General features: G+C 37.5%; 1 protein-coding gene across 3 annotated transcripts in view; it reads left to right on the top strand.

Moving 5' to 3' along the window:
* The first annotated feature begins 596 nt into the window (after positions 1-596).
* LOC131061896 (uncharacterized) overlaps positions 597-18,574 on the top strand; it is a 30,869-nt gene continuing 12,891 nt past the window's right edge. The window contains exons 1-4 of one of the 3 annotated variants that reach the window (XM_059211144.1): positions 597-678; positions 944-973; positions 1,824-1,916; positions 14,144-16,186. In XM_059211144.1, the coding sequence (XP_059067127.1) occupies positions 947-973; positions 1,824-1,916; positions 14,144-16,093 (2,070 nt within the window). In that variant the 5' untranslated portion in view covers positions 597-678; positions 944-946 and the 3' untranslated portion in view covers positions 16,094-16,186. Of the gene's footprint in view, positions 679-827; positions 974-1,823; positions 1,917-14,143; positions 16,187-18,574 lie in introns of those variants that run through there. The other 2 variants (XM_059211143.1, XR_009110620.2) reach the window with 2 other exon arrangements.

The raw sequence follows: 18,574 nt of genomic DNA on the forward strand, positions 1-18,574 counted from the left end.
AATGATGGTTATAAGAAGACATCAATTTCCAATTGTTAGTAACAACTATTTCTAGTTTTATATGTTCTTAATGGAAATTATACCAAGTGCCCCTTCCATGCTTGATTTTTTGAAAGGGTGTTAGAATTGCTCAAGCAATTTGTGTTGTTGTTGTCTAGAAAGCCACATTTCCAAGCCTCTACTAGCATTCTTTCATGACCTATGCCAAAATGGCAAGGGGTATGAAGGTGACAAAACAAAAGCTTAGTTGTAATAAGGAAGCTTAGACATAATTGAAAAAAAAAATTGTAATTCTTACCAATGATCAAAAGGAAACTGTGTTAATATTCTCTTTTGAAAATAAGACAGTTGAAATTCAACTAATGTGTGTACATAAATATGTGTTCATAATTGTATTTCTATTGAAATATTAACCCATTCGATATTAAGATTTGGGGAAGGTAATGTGAAGGATTGGAGACGCGCCTTAAAAGCATGTGACATTAGATTCCCCCAATTCAAATTTAAAATCATAAACGGTGATTCCTCCAATTCAAATAAAAAATCATTAACGGCTATATTCGTCTCCTAGAAAAGATATATACAAACATGGAGAAATATCATCTGCCCATCTTCCACGGTTAGCTAGCGATGGATTCTCTGCCCAATTATTTTTAAATCTGCCCGTTTATCTACCAGGTTATTCTCTGCCCACTCATTTTTAAAATCATTTTATTTTAGGTCATCTTCCATTTGTTTATTTTAAATCTGCCCGTTTACCTACGAGGTTTTTCTCTGCCCACTCATTTTTAAAATCATTTTATTTTAGGCCTGCAGTACAGGTCATCTTCCATTAGTATCAATTTTGCGTACTACTCCATCTGCTGGATGTTTTTGTATTTCTTTTGGACATTACATTGTTTATGATTTACTGATTGCTTGTGATTGTTGTGTTGTACTGTAGGCAATGGGAGGCAAATTCGAAACCGGAAAGGTATTTCGATTTCTTTTTCCTTTTCAATCTGTAAGCAATATTCTTTTGCTTTTAAAGAAAAAACCCAGATAGAATATTACTCCATTGCGTGTTGCATTCCATTCCAAGATTTTTCTTCTCAAAATCATTGTGTTTGATTCGGGAAAATTATTGATAGATTTGATGTACTTTAGATTGACTTACATAAAATTACCAATCATATTTTGATCTTGAGTAAAATTTCATAGTGTTGAGTGCTGGCCCCTGTCTTGCTTATTTGAAAGTTATCAATCAAATGTATATAGTCATATGCATACTCAAACAAATTAAGAGAGAAGAAGATAGAGGACTCATTAGGGCTGAGTACCTTAGGTTCTTTGTCACAGCTTATAAACAGACAATATCTCATATGCTTACAGATCTTGAATATATGGCTAGTTTTGGTGTGTCCAAAATCTGTAATCATCTAGGCAATACAACTCAGACAGATCATATTCAATTTGCTGGCTAAAAGAGCATGGAAGCTTTTGGATTATGTTTAGGCATTTAGAATCTAGGATATATTGACATTAACCCCCTTTTTTTTGTTGTTTGCTTTAATTTATGAGCGTTACTGATCAAGTTTGAGTGTTATTTCCAACTACATGAGTTTCTATTTGGCTTGGTTGAGAGACTTCAATTAGTCTTTGACTAAATCAAGTTAATCTGTTTATTATATTTGCTATCTCTGAACTTCTTATGTGATGTACAATTGTTTATGATGATTTTATGTTTACTAAATTTTCTTCTTGAACTGTCTTGTTTGATGGATCATTGTTTACTTGAAACTTACAAAATCTCGCTTGGCTTTTTTTGTGAGGGGTGAACGCAGGGATTGAAGAATGTCCTCTCAAGTGGTGTGGATAAAGATGGAGCAGACTCAGAAGGTCGGACAGCCCTGCACTTTGCCTGTGGGTATGGTGAGGTAGGTGAATTTCTTTCACAGGCTTTTTTTTGCTTTTCTCAATGGCGATGAAGATGGTTCCTCCTCCAACTGTACTTCTTCTATCATGAACCTCCCTCCAGTCAACTCACTTTCGATCCAATTTCATAGAAATTTATGAATGCTGCTTAACCCTACTCCTCTGCAAAATATTTCGACAGAGCCCAATTCTTCCACAAGCTTGTTTTGAACCTCTTCGAACTGATCCAACTGTTTCTGAAAAACCACAACCTGAATTGCCCCACAACCCCACAAGAAAGTGGCCAATGATTTCAAATGCACAAATAAATAAGGAATGTGAAGAAAATACATCTAGTTCATTTAGTTTTAAGATGCCTCATTCCTTTATCGATATACCATTGGCTGGCTTTATGGCTCATATGCTTTGACCTTCAAAATTATTGACCACCCTTAATTAAATATGTGGAAGCTTAAACTTTGGTTGGTCTTTTCTATATTCTTTTGAAATTAACAAATACATCTAAAGAGGTCACCATTAATCAAATGTGCAGAAGCTTGAATTTGGGTGTTGAGAAGCTTGAACTTAGATCTCCACTATATCTATTTGACATTAATAGTTAAATCTGACCCTTTGAATGAAGGTGGCTTGATTTTTACCCTTGGTTAAGGACTCATATCTTTAACAAATGGAAATCCTAATCATGAGTGTCACTCACAAATACCATTTGTAAAGACACTGTAGTCGAGATGTGTCACTCACAAATACCATTTGTAAAGACACTGTAGTTGAGATGTGTTTAAATTATTGACTCAATCTTCTTAAAACTTTAATTATATCTTATAACTAAAATATTAAATACAACCATTAGAAAAGAAGATAAGAACGAGTTATCTATTGAGAAGCCCCGCAAAAAACTAATAATTAAACATGAATAAAAAATCAAGCAAAGCACTGAACAATGGACTTAACAAATATACCAGTCTGCCATCAATGGTGTGCTTCTCCTGAACAACTCTGTCTACAACTACCGAGTCCAAATAGAATACAGATCCAGATGATTTTTTTGTCTTGTGATAACAACCGAGATGATTTTTTTGCCTTTGGATAATAACCTAGATGTTTTTTTGTCTTGTGATAATAACCCAAATGATTTTTTTAATACTGGAGTTGGCAGAACAATATTAGAATTTCCCAAAGTCATAAACCCTGTAAAATGTCAGATTCTTTACAATTGTAGAACAGAGAAGGTTTCAGATGAGGAAGATTTCTCTCTTTTTTATGTTCACCAATATTGTAAGGATGAATCACAGAGTGTGATGTGATACATTGATGCTAAAAAAATTTACACAATCAAATTTAGAAACAAAAATCAACATAGATTTCAGATTTTCCGAAGACCCAACAAGATGAATCTTATTGCCAAAATTTGGCTCAAATGCAATTCTCTTATGGTGAGTGCATGTGAGCGGTTACTTTAACAGTATGATCAAAGCAGCCGGTCATTTTGTAAGTGGTTTTTTAACTGTAAATGGCAGGTCTTCTCTTTTCATTTGTAACCTTACACCTACTATATTAGTAATTCGATTGACCTTCTAGGGATTCAAATCCTTTGAAAATCTCTCAAAACCAGACATGATTGAGCCTGCTGATGTATATATCATAAAAGAAATATTTTTACTTTATAGGGTAAGATTAGTAGTAGGACACAAATTCTTGGTTTGGATGGTAAGAAGTAATCTGTGCAATCAATACATTTGGAAGGTGGTTAAGGCACTTCTTTCTCTAATGGATGTTGGTTATTTCTCCCACCTCTCTCATGGGACAAACTTTTTAAGCCAATATTACCCATTGTGTTAATTACTTGGTTTAGATATTTTAAGTATATAAATTTGTGATGTTACGAGATATTAATTTGAAGGTATATAAATATAGAGGAGAAAAAGTATATATCTATTACTTTGTGACATGATTTTAATGTTTTATTTTATTGTATGAGGTTTTTTGGTGCATTAAATGATCTCAAGAATTCATATAACATTTTGCATATCACAGATCTCTGTCCAAAAAGCATATAACTCTATTTGTAACAACATCTCTATCTTGGACTAGAACATACCTACAATTTTGTCCACTAGAAAAGATCATATGTGTAATCTTGTACCCCTTTTCCAAATTTAAAACATGACCATTGGTCATTGGTGAGAGGGCTAAAAAATTTGAATTGTGTGTTAAGGGAATGTACTTAAAGGAGTCGTCCCTAGATCATTATAACTAATTTTAAGAGCATTTTCATCAGAAAAATACACATGCATATATGCCAACTAACACTTTGTAGGTCTAGCACATTAACTACTCTATCCAGTCTGTAAACTATTTTAGCGGCTTCTTTCATTTCAATTTCCAAGTCAAAGTAGAGCAAAAGTAAAGAAACTTACAAATCCTTCATTGGTCTCAGGTAGAATCCTTGCTCCAACTGATGCAAAATTAGCCTCGGGTTGGAAGAATGGTGGAATAGGTGGCAATTTGGCGTATTCAGCTTAAAAAATATTCATATGAATTTATCAGGCACCACCAATATGAAAAAAGCTGTAGCATAAAAGACTTCAAAACATGTTTTTATAGTTAACTGGTACCTATAAAATTGACAATTACTCTGCCTTTAGAGAAGCGTTCTGTTGGTCTGTCAAAGAAACCATTGTTTCCATATGGGTTAACAGTAGAAATGTAATTATTATTACCAGGATCAACTATAGAGTCTCCAAATAGCAGGGCCACTCCATGTTTCTCAACACCTGTGGCAAATGTTTCAGATTGTATTACAAAGAGTACAGTAAAGCAAAGGATTGCAGTAAACTTAGTATCCATTCTAAATTCTATCTAGAAGATGGCTAAAATGCCAAATTGTATAGATTTTACACTGTAGAGGCTTTCTCAGGGTAGTCAAAGAGATACAAATGAAGTAGGAAAAGACATTTTCATGTACAAATGAAGCTCTAATGAGATCGACAAGATGAAACAGTAACTAAAACCACAGGGGAGCCAAATTGTATATGTAGAGTGAGTACAGGATTGATCACTATTGATGCATAAACAGAGACGTCTTTAAAAATACAATCTGCTGGGCTTGCCTATAAAACAAGCAGGAATTAGAATCAAAGAATCATTATATTTAATAAGTTTGAAGATGAGATCAGTTACTATATAAGTTTTGACTTCAATTTTATATACCATCTTATGTCAATAGTTCTAGGTAGAGAAAAATTCTACAAGCCTAGAGCCTATATAATTCAAGGCTAATTGTGGAATTTAATTTTTACACTGTAAGTAGCCTTCTACAGAAGCGTTTCTTCAGTGTAATGGGGAAGAGCAAAGAAAATAATATCTTGAAAAACAAAAACCAGTAATTACGAAGGATATAATTTTTGGAAACCCCCACAAAAACAAATTAAAACATCAAAAAAGTAAATTGGGTTTGATGTTTAGGATTTTAATCACTGTAAAAATCCTACTTAGCACACTTACCATCGTATATATCCCCTGTTCTTCGAATACGAAACTATGGCCTAAGCCAGTATTATTCACCAAATGATCCACTGCAAAACATGTCATGATTTATAATTACAAATGATAAGTGCTTATTAATGATGAAAAAGATTTAGTCTTCGGACTTGTAGTGTCATGGCTAAAACACTTCGTTGGTGAAGCGGCCACTCTGCTGGACAATTGTGCTCGCAGGCCTTGTGTCTTTGCTGGGCCGTTGTGCTCGCGGGTTTGAACAAGTGAAGTGTGGGGATGAGGTCTCCTGGTTGTGGCCTCACCGGTCATGCCAGTGTCGCCGGTCACATTTCTTTACTTTACTAACAAATCCTTACATGTGCATATTGTAGGAACATTACATATTTTAAGATTAGGCAATACATAAAGGGGATTTACAATACCAAGGTTTTTCTAGTTTTCACTTATTTGAATACTCCAAACCTGTAGTTTGTTTTCTTGTCTTCTTTTTGATATGGATTTTAATTAAATTTTAAATCTACGAGGTTATTCTCTGCCCACTTATTTTTTAAATCCTTTTATTTTAGGCCTGCAGCACAGTTCATCTTCCATTAGTGTGAATTCTGCATACTACTCTATCTGTAGGTATGGATTTTGTTGGTTCAAATTTGGGAATGGATTTATGAATGTTTTTTATTGGTTTTGATATTATATTGTTTGCTGGAATTGATGAAAAAAGTTGGACAACAATGAATGATTGTAAAGAGGATGGAAGGTGAATTCGACATCTGAAAAGTCAGTTATCATCTTGTTCCTTTGGTCTGAAAAGTGTGACATTTATATATTTTATTGTGCTGAACCTTGGCGAGATAATGTAGGATTAGGAATACTTCATAAAAATAAAAATTAATTCCAACCCATTTACTCCAGCGAGCCTTTAAGAACCTAGATTAGAATATGGACTTGTATGCACACCATTCTAGTGGGCCTAAATTAAAAAGCATCTTACCTTGATTGACTGCATTGCCAAGAATCTCTCTTGTCTCTGGAGTCATAGATCTCGCATCAATTCCAATCAGCAATGGTGCCTACAATCATGACTAAGAGGAAATGGAATTTCAAATTGTTTATCATCATTCAATATATAGTTGATAACACTCGTTTTAGTCATAATAGTGTTCCCATTGATAATGAAATAGAAAATATTTTGAGTGAGGGTTCAATTCTTCAATGTGGATAACATTGTTTGCTGATCTTTCTTTAGTTATGCCACGTGAAACTCCATCTGATATGGTAAGTAAATTTAAATATGAGCATCCAAAAACTTGTAAAGATTAAGAATAAAGGATAAAATGTGAATGGTATTCTTCTCTGCTCACATTACCATTTCTTACCTCCAACATGTCAGGATCTGATCCACAAATGCATAATGAGTACAATTGGTTACATGGCATAAGGCCAAGATTATGTAGCAGAGCACAAAGGCTAAAAATGAGTGATTAGTTATTTGTTAAAATCGTTAAAAAACTGATTTTTCAAATAATACACGGATTTTTTTCTTTATGAAGGTTGGGAAATCATTACAACACTAAAATTCCTTTCAATTGCATGAACCACAAAGCCAATGTTCCAATGGTAGTGATTTTGTCTGATGAGAGTCCACTTGTCTTCTTTTCCTGTTTGTATTGAAGGCTCAAACAGATAAAAAATCCTCGCGCTTCACACATCTACAAAATAAAATCTTCATAATTCTCATGGTACTCCATGGATTAAATGAAATCTTCATAATTCTCTACGATTAAATAGAATGTTGTTATAGGTGACTTCTTGTTCTCTCATTTGCATTACTAGGTAGATCCGTTATTTAAAGGTGTCAACAAATATAGATCTTAATCTCCTATTATTTTATCACCCAAACAATACTAATGCAACTCTTATCCAGTCATTCCAGTCACATTGTTCCTTTATTGAACTAAACATAAAATGTATAAATCCATTCTTGGTGGGAATTGATTCAGCATTTGTTTAGAATAAATAAGTTTATAAAATATTATTAATAACCGAGGTTTATACACTGGCAGAAGATTCTTAGCAAAATGAAGAAAAAAGTTAACAGTTGGTCTAATATTTGTTTATCTCCTCCAGCTAGAATGCTCTTAGTAAACTCTGTCTCCTCATCAAATGGGAGCAAATAACTGTCCAGATAGATAGTGATTTGGAGATTGATCATTTTCAAGGATAGTTAACTTCCTATCCGAAAAGTAGCATTGTCAGGTAAAAAGGGTCTTCCTAATTTTTCCCTTGGTTTAAAAATAACAAATTTGGAAGAATAAACACTGCTGCATATCTTTTGGATGTCTGATGGTGGAGGGAAAATTCAATCCCCACTCTCTTTTCAGCTAAAGAGTGATTAAATCAAATTATAGACAAAGAAGGGTCAAAGAAGAGGTTTCCCTAGTTGACCAAATTGGCGTGTTTTTTTGTCAATATTAGGCAGAGAATCACAATCATCTTTGTATGAGTTTGGATATGTCATACAAGTACGGAAGTTGATGCTTGGTTAAGCATGACTCTTGAACCAAAATCTTTTTCAAATTAATGGTCATAGAGGTTAAAGCATAAATAAATTGCACTCAAGATATCAAACTCTGATTGGGTCTACAAATTGATATAGATTGTATAGCAAGGTTTGAACTTCAAAATATGACCAACCTATGACAAACTAATATAATTAATTTTTTGTGGGCGTTGAATTTCTGCTGAGGACTGACTGTGAAGAACGGATTTGTAAATTTTGTATGTATGAAATGAAATTGACACTGTTTAGTAGATCTAATTGAATTTCTGTAACGATTACACATTGTCTTCTTTTTGAAGATCTATATTGAAATGAAATGGAAGTGTTGTTTACTAATCTTATTTTTAATTGTCTTCTATTTCTTTGCTGTCATGAGACCAATTGATCAAATAATCTGCAGGCTTTTGCAAACCTTACACCTTAAAGGATGCTTGACAATGTTTAGTAGATATTAAATTTCTATTGTCAAAATATAGTAACTATTACACGTCGTCCTCATAATCAGATTTATACTGAAATAAAAAAATTTAATGATGTTCATAAGATCAAACAGTGTATGAGATCTCAAAATTGAACTGTCTTTTATTTCTTTACTTATCATAAAAAGTACCAACCATCCAATCATAATCCTTATTTCTGACTGTATTTTATTTCTTTACTTTTCACAATAAGCTCATACAGACTAGTTGGTTGGTCTCTAGAATCAATATCTCTGGTATAAATTTTGATCAAATAATATGTTGTTTTCTGCAACCCCATTTATGTGAAGGACGCTGGACACTGTTCATAGAGAGATTATTAAATTTATTTTGTCAAAACAAAATATTTATTATACGTCATCTTCTTAATCTAATTTATGCTGAAATGAAATGAAAGTTTGTAATGATGTTTGCAAGATGAAACAGTCTGGAATCTTAAAATTGAACTGCACAGAACCAAAAGAACATCAATCAATCAATGATAATTGATATTTCTAACTATTTCTTATTTTTTTCTCAGAATAAAGTGCCCTTACAAATCCCTCAACACTATTCCATACTGAATCTGTGAAAATCTCTAGGTTCTACATGGATGTTTTGGTAGCAAATGATTAAATGTCTATTTTATTTTTCCTTATTGATGTACTTTTCATTGACTTAGTCTTAGCTTAGAACATAGTTTTAATTGGGCACCTCAGTTTGAGATCAATGCGGTGTTTTGGTAGTAAATGATTAAATGTTTATTTTATTTTTCCTTAAAGTTGTATAAATTGAGATAAGTAGAGGGCTTTTAGTTTGATGATATTATTTATCGAGTAGATATGTATTATTCAATTTTTGTGAATGCACCTGCCTTTAGTTGGTTCTACCAAACCTTACGTAGGTACTAGCTAAAATCTATTAGGGTTCATGTGCATTTTAGTAGGAACATTACATATTTTAAGACTAGGTCATGTAATTAAGCAATTATGGTTAGAGTGTCATCTATTGTCATGGTGTTACAGTAAAGTGTCATCTACTAGCTTTTCTGATTACTCTCCATCAACCCCCAACATCTTTGTATCTGCTTTGCACCCATATTCCGCCAACACTATTTCTCCGTTGAATAATCTTACAACGGTATTGGAGATTGTCTTCAAGTTGCATACTTAGGAAATATGACTTACTTAGCCAAACGTAGCTAACTTTTATGATCCATTTTAGAAAATTAGACCATGTTGAAATTGTAAGGAGGCCTGAATTGAGAGGTCTCATGAAAGAAGTCTAACTCCCATTCTCAAGTTTATTGAAAGGCCATAAATAATTCGTGAAGTGCATGGAGAGAGGATTAAAGTAGCCTCCCTCATTGGGACGATTATCTAAAATATTATTCAAAATAGGAATTTGAAAAAGTAGGTTGAAACCTTGAAATGTTACCTATAGATATCAACTGTAGCAGCATGTGATAAAAGTATGTTGTGAGCAACTATGTAAGGCTCTGTCGAAGGGTGTCCAGGCTTACAGAGAAGGTGAGAAAGTGTGGAACATATTCCTGGAGCTTGCAAGCCAAGTTCATAGCCGTTTATAGAAAATCCCCTAGGCTCATTAAATGGGATCCAATGCTTCACTCTATCTCCAAAAGCTCCAAAGCAACCATTGCATACTTTGAAAATCATCACTACAAAACATAGTATACAACTACAAGTAGTGGTTGCAAGAATGAATTATCATTGGTGAGATCATACACAATAATTATAAATTGAAGTGTCGTTTTTACACAATCTAAGGACTCAACTACCCACCATAACTATCCTAAAGAACTTGAGGAACGTCCTAATGGTATAATGTAACATAAGGCTCAGTTCCTATAAAAAAGGAACCCACAATGAGCTTTCATCTCAGCTAATTTAAAAGATTAGTATGACTACATTTCTAAGAACCATATGTTAGAATTCACTTTTTTTCAACAAGATCATCTATGAAAGTGTTGTAATAATCCAACCCTGCTTCGTTGATTTATTCACTTCCATCTATTCAATTAACCACAACATAACTCTGGTAACTGTTCAATCAACCACAACATAACTTAGAATATCAGAAAGCTCTCTCATTCAAATGATGGATCATGGAGTATGATATGAAATGTCAGTGCAATCAAAATTTTACACAATAGAATCCAAAAACAAAGACAATTTTTTATTAATTCTTACTGGAATACAATATGTAATGTTCCTACATTATGCAATCAAGCAATCAAACAATTATGGTCAGAGTGTCATCTAATCTCAGGGTTTTACAGTTAAGTGTCATCTACTGACTTTTCTAATTGCTTTGTATCAACCACCAACATCTCTGTATCTGCTTTCCACCTATCTTCTGCCAACACTATTTCTTTGCTAAATAATCTTGCTCTAAGGGTATTGGAGATTGTCTTCAAGTTGCTTGTGAATTGAGATTAGAGGCTTACTTAGCCAAACTTAGGTATATTTTATGATCCATTTTGGAACATTAAACCATGTTCAAACTGTAAGAAGGCCTGAATTGAGATTAGGATATATGACTTAGAATTGAAATTAGAGGCTTAGTCTACCAAACTTAACTAAATTTTATGAGTTCAAACTGTAAGAATTGCTCCTCCTTTTATTACTCTACCAAACTTAACTAGATTCCCTTTGTAGAGTTTCTTTTGGGTGGATTGTTAACATCCAATTACACGCAAAGTATCTTCCATTTTCGGAAATGGTTATCCAACCTTTAGAATGTACAAATCGTTTCTTATAATGTATTTAAAATGTATGAGGGACAGTGATGCCTTGGTGCATTCTAGGGGCTGGATAATCATTTCCTCCATTGTCAGGGTCCTATTAGAGGCTTAGTTTACCAAATTTAGCTAACTTTTATGAGTTCAAACTATAATAATTGCTCCGCCAGTTACTAGGTTTTTTTTTGAGTCTACACCAACCCTGAACTTGTCTGCATCTGCTTCTTACCTAACTTTTGCCAACTCTACTAATGAAATGAGATTAGGAGCTTAGTCAAACATAGCTAACCGACCAATTGAGAGTGAGCTCTTATTCTTCACTAGTGTTTAAATGGCCAAGGATTGGAGATCTTAACAGTGAGCTCTTAAATAACTTGTTGCATTCAACCATACATTCCTTAGGGTTATTTTCATTTTTAAGCGCACCCGAGGAATCAATTCACCCATTTGAAGATAGATCTCAAGCATATCGCAATCTGTCCCACTCATCTCGTTGACTAAGGGATCAATAGGTAGCTGAGAGGGAATGCAACCAGACAAAATCCTCCTTAAACTAGACCCCTCCATTGCATATGTCCACAAAGATAATTGGTTTCTGCTATTAGAGTGCAACTTTCAAGTCAGGCTATGTTTGAGAGTCTAATGGAGCTTAAGAATGACCCCTCCATTCTCATTCAAGATAATAATTGTCCAGTTTTGAGACTAACAGAAACAACCATAGATTGCACTTAGGCAAGGACCAATAGAGAACCATGATGCTAAAGTGTGGTGACTTTCCGACCACGAGGAGCAGAGCATCAAGGCCTAGATTTCTAGTTGATTCAAACCAACTCATCTATATAAAATTGACATCAAGACATGGCTCATCATAAATCCTTCAGGAAGGCAAGTAGTATTTAACTATTAAATAAAATTTAATAATAAGTGTATATGGTGAAAATGGATAGCAATAAACAACAATATTGAAAGACTAAAATGGATTCAACCACCAAACCCTAGCCTAACAATGAACAAAGATCCACCATAACACATGAAGATAACCTAAGACAATGCAAAATAACTCAAAATCACAAAGATTATACCATCACATGTCCACTAGGGTTTTGATCTCCATTCTTCCTATCTCCATTGATCTTGTTTGATATGCTTGCTCTCAGATTTTTATGTGCACAAGAGCTCAATAAAGAACGGAATGTGGTTGCAAGTAGAATTGAAGTGTAGCCAAGTCCTCCAAAATCAGTCATTAAGATATGTCATTAGCCATTAAGATTTGTCAATGAAGAAAGCATCTCCTTAAATAGAAGACACAATAAGAAATGGAGGGTTAAGATTGAGAGGTGTAAAAAGAGAGGTCGGCTAGGATTAGAGGGTAGGTATAAGAAATACCAAAATAATGAAAGAGGTAGGTAGTGTAGGAAATAAGAGATGAATGACATGTGTCATGTGTAGAAAAAGATAATGAATTAATTAAATAAATAAAGATTTATTTAATTAATAGAAGAAGTAGGACAATTAAATAAATAAAATATTTATTTAATTTAGGAAAGGGATAATTTAAATAAATAAATGTATTTATTTAAATGAGAAATAAGGCTAGAAGAGGATAAATGAATTAATTAAATAAATAAAAATTTATTTAATTAATAGAAGAATTAGGCTTAGATAATTAAATAAATAAAATATTTATTTAATTAGACATGACAATTTTGGGTGTCTACATTTTGCCCCTCTTTGAGACAATGCGGCTTGTCGCGTTGTTTCAAAGAAGATAAGATGAACTGATACAGAGTTGCCCCAGGATGGGAATGATATGCCCCCTCGAGAGATTGGATGAAAATGTCTGAAAAGATTGCAGACAATCTCTCGATAAGAAAAACGGGATAGAATGGACTGAGTGGATAATGTGACAAAGTCACAGGATGAAGAATACTGACTCGGGAAATGAAGGGCAGGGCTAGGGTAGGCTATAAGATAGACCACGGGCAAAAGACATCCTCATTGTCATCCACACCCTTAGAAGATCACAGTGCAGAGCGAGAAAAGAGCAGTAGCAGTCAGCAGCGATGGCATTCGTTCATAGATTCGACCGTGTCCGCCGATTCCAGCGACCAGCCGATGCAGGAGAGCCGGTAAGTACCCGAAAACCTCCTCGTACTTTCACGCATTTCGAGTTTTGTCATAAATGCATGTTTAGGAGCAATAAATGCGCTAGGAATAGGATAGTTTAAAAGTGCAAAAACGCGCAACCGCGTCTGTGTCAGCGCCAGGCGCGTCTGTGTCCAACAGGCGCGTCTGTGTCGGATCCAGGCGCGTCTGTGCCTGGAACCGCGTTTGTGTTGAATGCGGACGCGTTTGTGAAATGTAGCAGCGTCTGTGATTTTTAGTAGCGTTTATGTCATGCAGGGACGTCTGTGTTCCCTGGTCGCGTTTGTGTCTGGCATAGGCACGTTTGTGTTCAGAAAGCGCGTCTGTGTTGCATAGGCGCGTGTGTGCAGTCTATAAGCGCGTTTATGAGTTAAAAGCGCGTGTGTGTTGAAACAGTGCGTTTGTGTGTTTAAATGCATGGTTTTAGTCCTTTAGGTCAAATCGGCAGTTCTATGATGAACATACGCTGTCGATTGGATAAGCTGCTGAGAGGATACACTCAAGCAGGTCCTCTAGGAAGATTAGGATAGATTAAGGCACTTTGTGATGAACAGGGAGCACCAGGATAGACAGCACTTTGTGATGAACAGGGAGTGCGAATGTGAGTGACACTTTGTGATGAACAGGGAATGTCACACACGTAGTACTTTGTGATGAACAGGGAGTACTACTAGGATAAATAGCAACACTTTGTGATGAACAGTGAGTGTCACTAGGGTAGATAACCATATGCATTTAGGTAGCAAGGAGCATTTTGTGATAAACAGTGAATGCCACGATAACTGACATGATTGAGTTGCTTGACTGCAGGAGTATTTGCCGATGTTGGAGTCACGGGAGAGATTCCCGTCGACACAGAGACTGCGACCAGAGTTGTCTATCCAGGACATGATTTCCATTGAGGAGATGGGTCTCACATATATGCTCTATGTGCCCGAGTTTCGGGCAAACATGGGGTTGCTGACTGCGTTGGCTGAGAGATGGCACTCAGAGACATGCACGTTTCACCTGCCGATGGGTGAGATGACAGTGACATTGGAGGACGTATACAGGATTCTACATGTTCCCATTGATGGAGAGTTGATCCCCTACGACCGTGACGGTGACAGGGAGGCCTTGAGACGGGTTTTTCAGGATCCTGAGTTGGAGATGCGAGCAGGTCATGTAGCCTGGGACACCATGACTGCCACGAGATTAGCATTGCCGGCAGTTGTTGGGGGAGTCATCAGTGGATACTTGTGTCCAGACAGGGCCACACGAGGATTGGCAGTGGGCTGGGGAGGGGCCTTGGAGACGCTGATGGCAGAGCACACTAGGTATGCATGGGGGCCATGTGTCCTAGCACATTTGTATTATGAGCTGCATCAGTTTGTATACCATGGATCAGTGGGTTTGGGCTGCGGTGTGACTCTCTTGCAGGTGTGGGCCTATGAGCACCTTCCCATCACACGGCCGATTCACTTCAGAGGCAGAGGACAGGGACAGAGTTTCGTCCACCTGTATGCCATGATTACATCCCAGCCTCGGATTGGGAGATTGGAGCACTGGAGGAGAGTTATTGATGATATTGACATGGTGATCTGGAGGCCGTATCTAGGATGCGAGGAGTGGGAGGACGACGCATTGGAGCTGCCCTACACCTTCCGGAGCAGGTACCTGATTGGGCGGACGCCCTATATATTAGAGAGACAGCTGGTGGATAGGGTATGCAGGCAGTATGACAGGATTCAGAGGATGCCCCGAGGCTCGGGCATGTATGCCCGTACGGTCAGAGATCAGGTGCAGTTTGGCCCACTGCTATCCTATGATCAGGCAGTTATGCAGCTAGCGGAGATGATGCCGATGCCATGGGACATGTGGCCCGAGGTAGATGATGCAGGGATGGACGCAGAGTACTCTGCGTACTGGGCAGAGCATCCCTTTCCTAGATTGATAGATCCAGCAGAGCCAGTGGATGGAGATGGTGGAGGAGAGGATGATGATGGAGGAGGGGATGGAGGTAGGGGCCGGCGGAGGCGGAGGGGAGTGGTGGGAGAGAGGCGGGTAGCACCTCGGAGGGAGGGAGGACAGGAGAGAGCAGCTCCAGTGGTGAGAGGACGGGGTGGACTGCCCCTACAGGTGCCAGCAGCACAGGGTCCCAGAGAGGGACAAAGACAGGTGCAGCCAGAGGGACAGAGACAGGTACAGCCACAGGTACCTATACAGGCACAGGGACAGGTGCAGGCAGAGGCACAGGGACAGGCACCTGTAGAGGAGGAGCCACAGGCAGGGACGGAGAGCGGAGACTCTGAGGAGGATGAGGTGCTTAGGCTGCGGGAGATCTGCCAGGGCCAGGCAGATGAGATTGAGGATTTGGTTCGAGAGAGGAACCACCTCAGGATCAAAGTCCGAGACACAGAGCGGGAGAGGGATCAGGCCATCCAGAGATACACAGAGGCCGAGACAGCTCTGAGGGCAGGGAGGCGGGCAGCAGAGGATGCAGGGGCAGGCTACGCATATGTTTTGCGAGCCGGAGAGGAGATCGCCTACTGGAGGGATCTATACTATGCAGTCGTGCCAGCAGATCAGCGGGCTAGGAGCTTCCATAGATCGTCGTGCACAGCGACGGCTACGGGAGGGAGCCGCAGGAGACAGGCATCCAGCGGTGGGGTTATGGGGCCTCCACCACCACCAGAGAGACAGGGGGATCCCGGGGCAAGTCCATCTACAGCTCAGACTCCGTCGAGGCGAGGCGGCTCCGAGGGAGGGAGTTCCTCATAGCTATAGTGGGCTCCCATTGTATCAGTATATGTACCATTATTGTATTGTAGACACCTGCGGGTGATTCTTTTGTAGCCATATGATTCTTTTGGCATCATTGTATTATGACACATTTGATTATATATGAGATGATTCATTTTTGCGGCAGCTATATGCATGTGTACCTTATGTGATGAGATGTTCTTATGTGATGTATGTTTTATGATATGGATGCTTATATGATGCAATGCAATATATTTTTGTTCCTTTATGTTGTATATGTGATGCATGATACAAATGTGAATGTATGTAATGCAAATGAATATGATAATGCAAATGATTATTTACTTAATGAAAATGTGAGATGTGCTAACATGTGTTGTATGCAGGATGTGATGCAATTGTGATATCTATATGTATGTATGAAATGCTTATATGTGGTGATGCAGGTGCAACTACATGAAATGCAAATGTTTTTGGTGTGTCATTATACTTAGTCATGTGATAGCGGGCTACGTGGACTCGAGAAGGACAATGGAAGTCAATCAAGAAAGGGGGATGGAAGACAGAAGATATGAACATGAAAGAGCTTCTTGTGCGTTATCATCATTGAGCTTTATTATGGCAGAATAGGTTATGACAATCGAGGCATTTGTTCGGCCCAGAAAGTCATTGTACCTGTTTGCATGGAGATAAGACAGTCACAAACAAGGAATGCCCCAGTTCATACTAGACTCACAGTGTCCTCATATCCTTGGACAAGTCATAGCATTACTAAAAGACAATCCACAGACAGCAAATGCAAATAGGTGACGTTACCCCATCCTCGCCTTTCTAGTCAAAGACATCCTGGAGATAGAATCTCTAGTCAAAGACATCCTGGAAAAGCTAAAAGACATGTCACCAAAAGATAAAATCAAAAGAAAACCAAGACTCGACACCAACATCCACTGTAGTCCTCAAGTTTAGTGTCTCTTGTCACTTGTTTAAGTCTTATTCGATTGTGGTCACAATGTTCACTTTCACAAAAAGGATAGATAGCACTGAACCATATGTTGTCTGAGTCTGTTGAAAGATTTGATTTGTTGAAGCCCATTGTTGCTGCTGTGTCTCCTTGGAAACTGACTGAATCCATGAAACTGATACTTTATTGTGGAGAAGACAAAACTTTATTGCGGATTTGCGATGCATATGTTGCTTTATTGCGGATTGTGCGCGGATAGACTGAAGAAAGCTGAAAGAAACTGTACTCCTCGAAACATGTGATGTTCTCAGTTCCACACCCATTACTAGACGTAGGAATTGGCCGTAGTCACAGATAGGATCTGATTTATTATGGATGGAAAAGGGAGTGAAAGGGGAGGGTTATGGATGGCTAACCGATCTTGGGTAGATCAATAACAAGCCATGATGGGAATGGGTAAGTTTATTGTGAGCGAATAAGTTGTGAGTGTGTGCAAAGTGAAAGGATGAAAGTGAATCCTGAAGGAGGGAGGAGCAAAGTCCCTACGCATGGCGCTGGTGACCCAGTTTTCACCATGGTACTTGCCCAGGGCGCCACCGAAGTGGTTTTCACCGTTGGACGAAATTATTTCTCTTTACTTTTTTGGATTTTTCAATTTTTTTGTTGTCACAAGGCGCCTGTTTGCCAGGTTTTCACCAAGTAACGATTTTTTTGTTTTTATAATTTTTTTGTATTTTTGAATTAGAATACTCAAAAAGAGCTTATGTGTAGAACCTGCGAAGGTGCATGCTGTTGATAGGATCCTCCAAGGGTTCACCTTCTGTAGTTGAGAGCTGATATGCCCCAGATCCATATACTGCTGTAATGATGTAAGGACCCAGCCAGTTGGGTTCAAATTTGCCCTTCTTTTCTCTATCTTGCTGATTTTTGGGGTTCTCTCTGAGGACTAAGTCACCTACCTCAAATGCGCGAGGCTTGACTTTGTGATTGTAACTGCATTGTTCCTTGACTGAATGATGTGTATCTCGAGTGACTGTCTTCCTTGATAAAGGAACTGAGATAGAATTACTAGTGTGTGGACTACACAGGCCCATATGCGTGTCACCTAAAGAAGTTTGGGCATCACTGATAGCAAAGTCCTTTGAGGAAGCTCCATTAAAGGTCCATGATGTATCACCAGAAGGAAAAGGATGTGTGGAACAAGTGGATGAGTTATGAAGGCTTATGATTGTGAAAAGAAGTGAAAGTAGGATAGCATGATGGAGACTTAGGATCAACAAGTATGCTTTTTGACTTGAAATTTTAGAACTTTTGCCCCCAGTTATTTTGATATTAGGGGAGATCAACTCTTTCTCTTTTTGCTGCATAGGATTTTTATCCTTGACTTTGATTTTTACAGAGTCCAATAGCTTTTGATTTTGATTTGGACTAAAGGACTTCTCTTGAGTTTTGACTTTTAGTTTTTTCTTTTCAAAGCTTGATTTTTGATCCCCAATGAGTAAGGGCTTTTGTAATTCTTGTTCATCCAAGTCTGGGAG

The sequence above is a fragment of the Cryptomeria japonica genome, chromosome 9, assembly GCF_030272615.1.
Source record: "Cryptomeria japonica chromosome 9, Sugi_1.0, whole genome shotgun sequence".
Classification (NCBI taxonomy): Eukaryota; Viridiplantae; Streptophyta; class Pinopsida; order Cupressales; family Cupressaceae; genus Cryptomeria; species Cryptomeria japonica.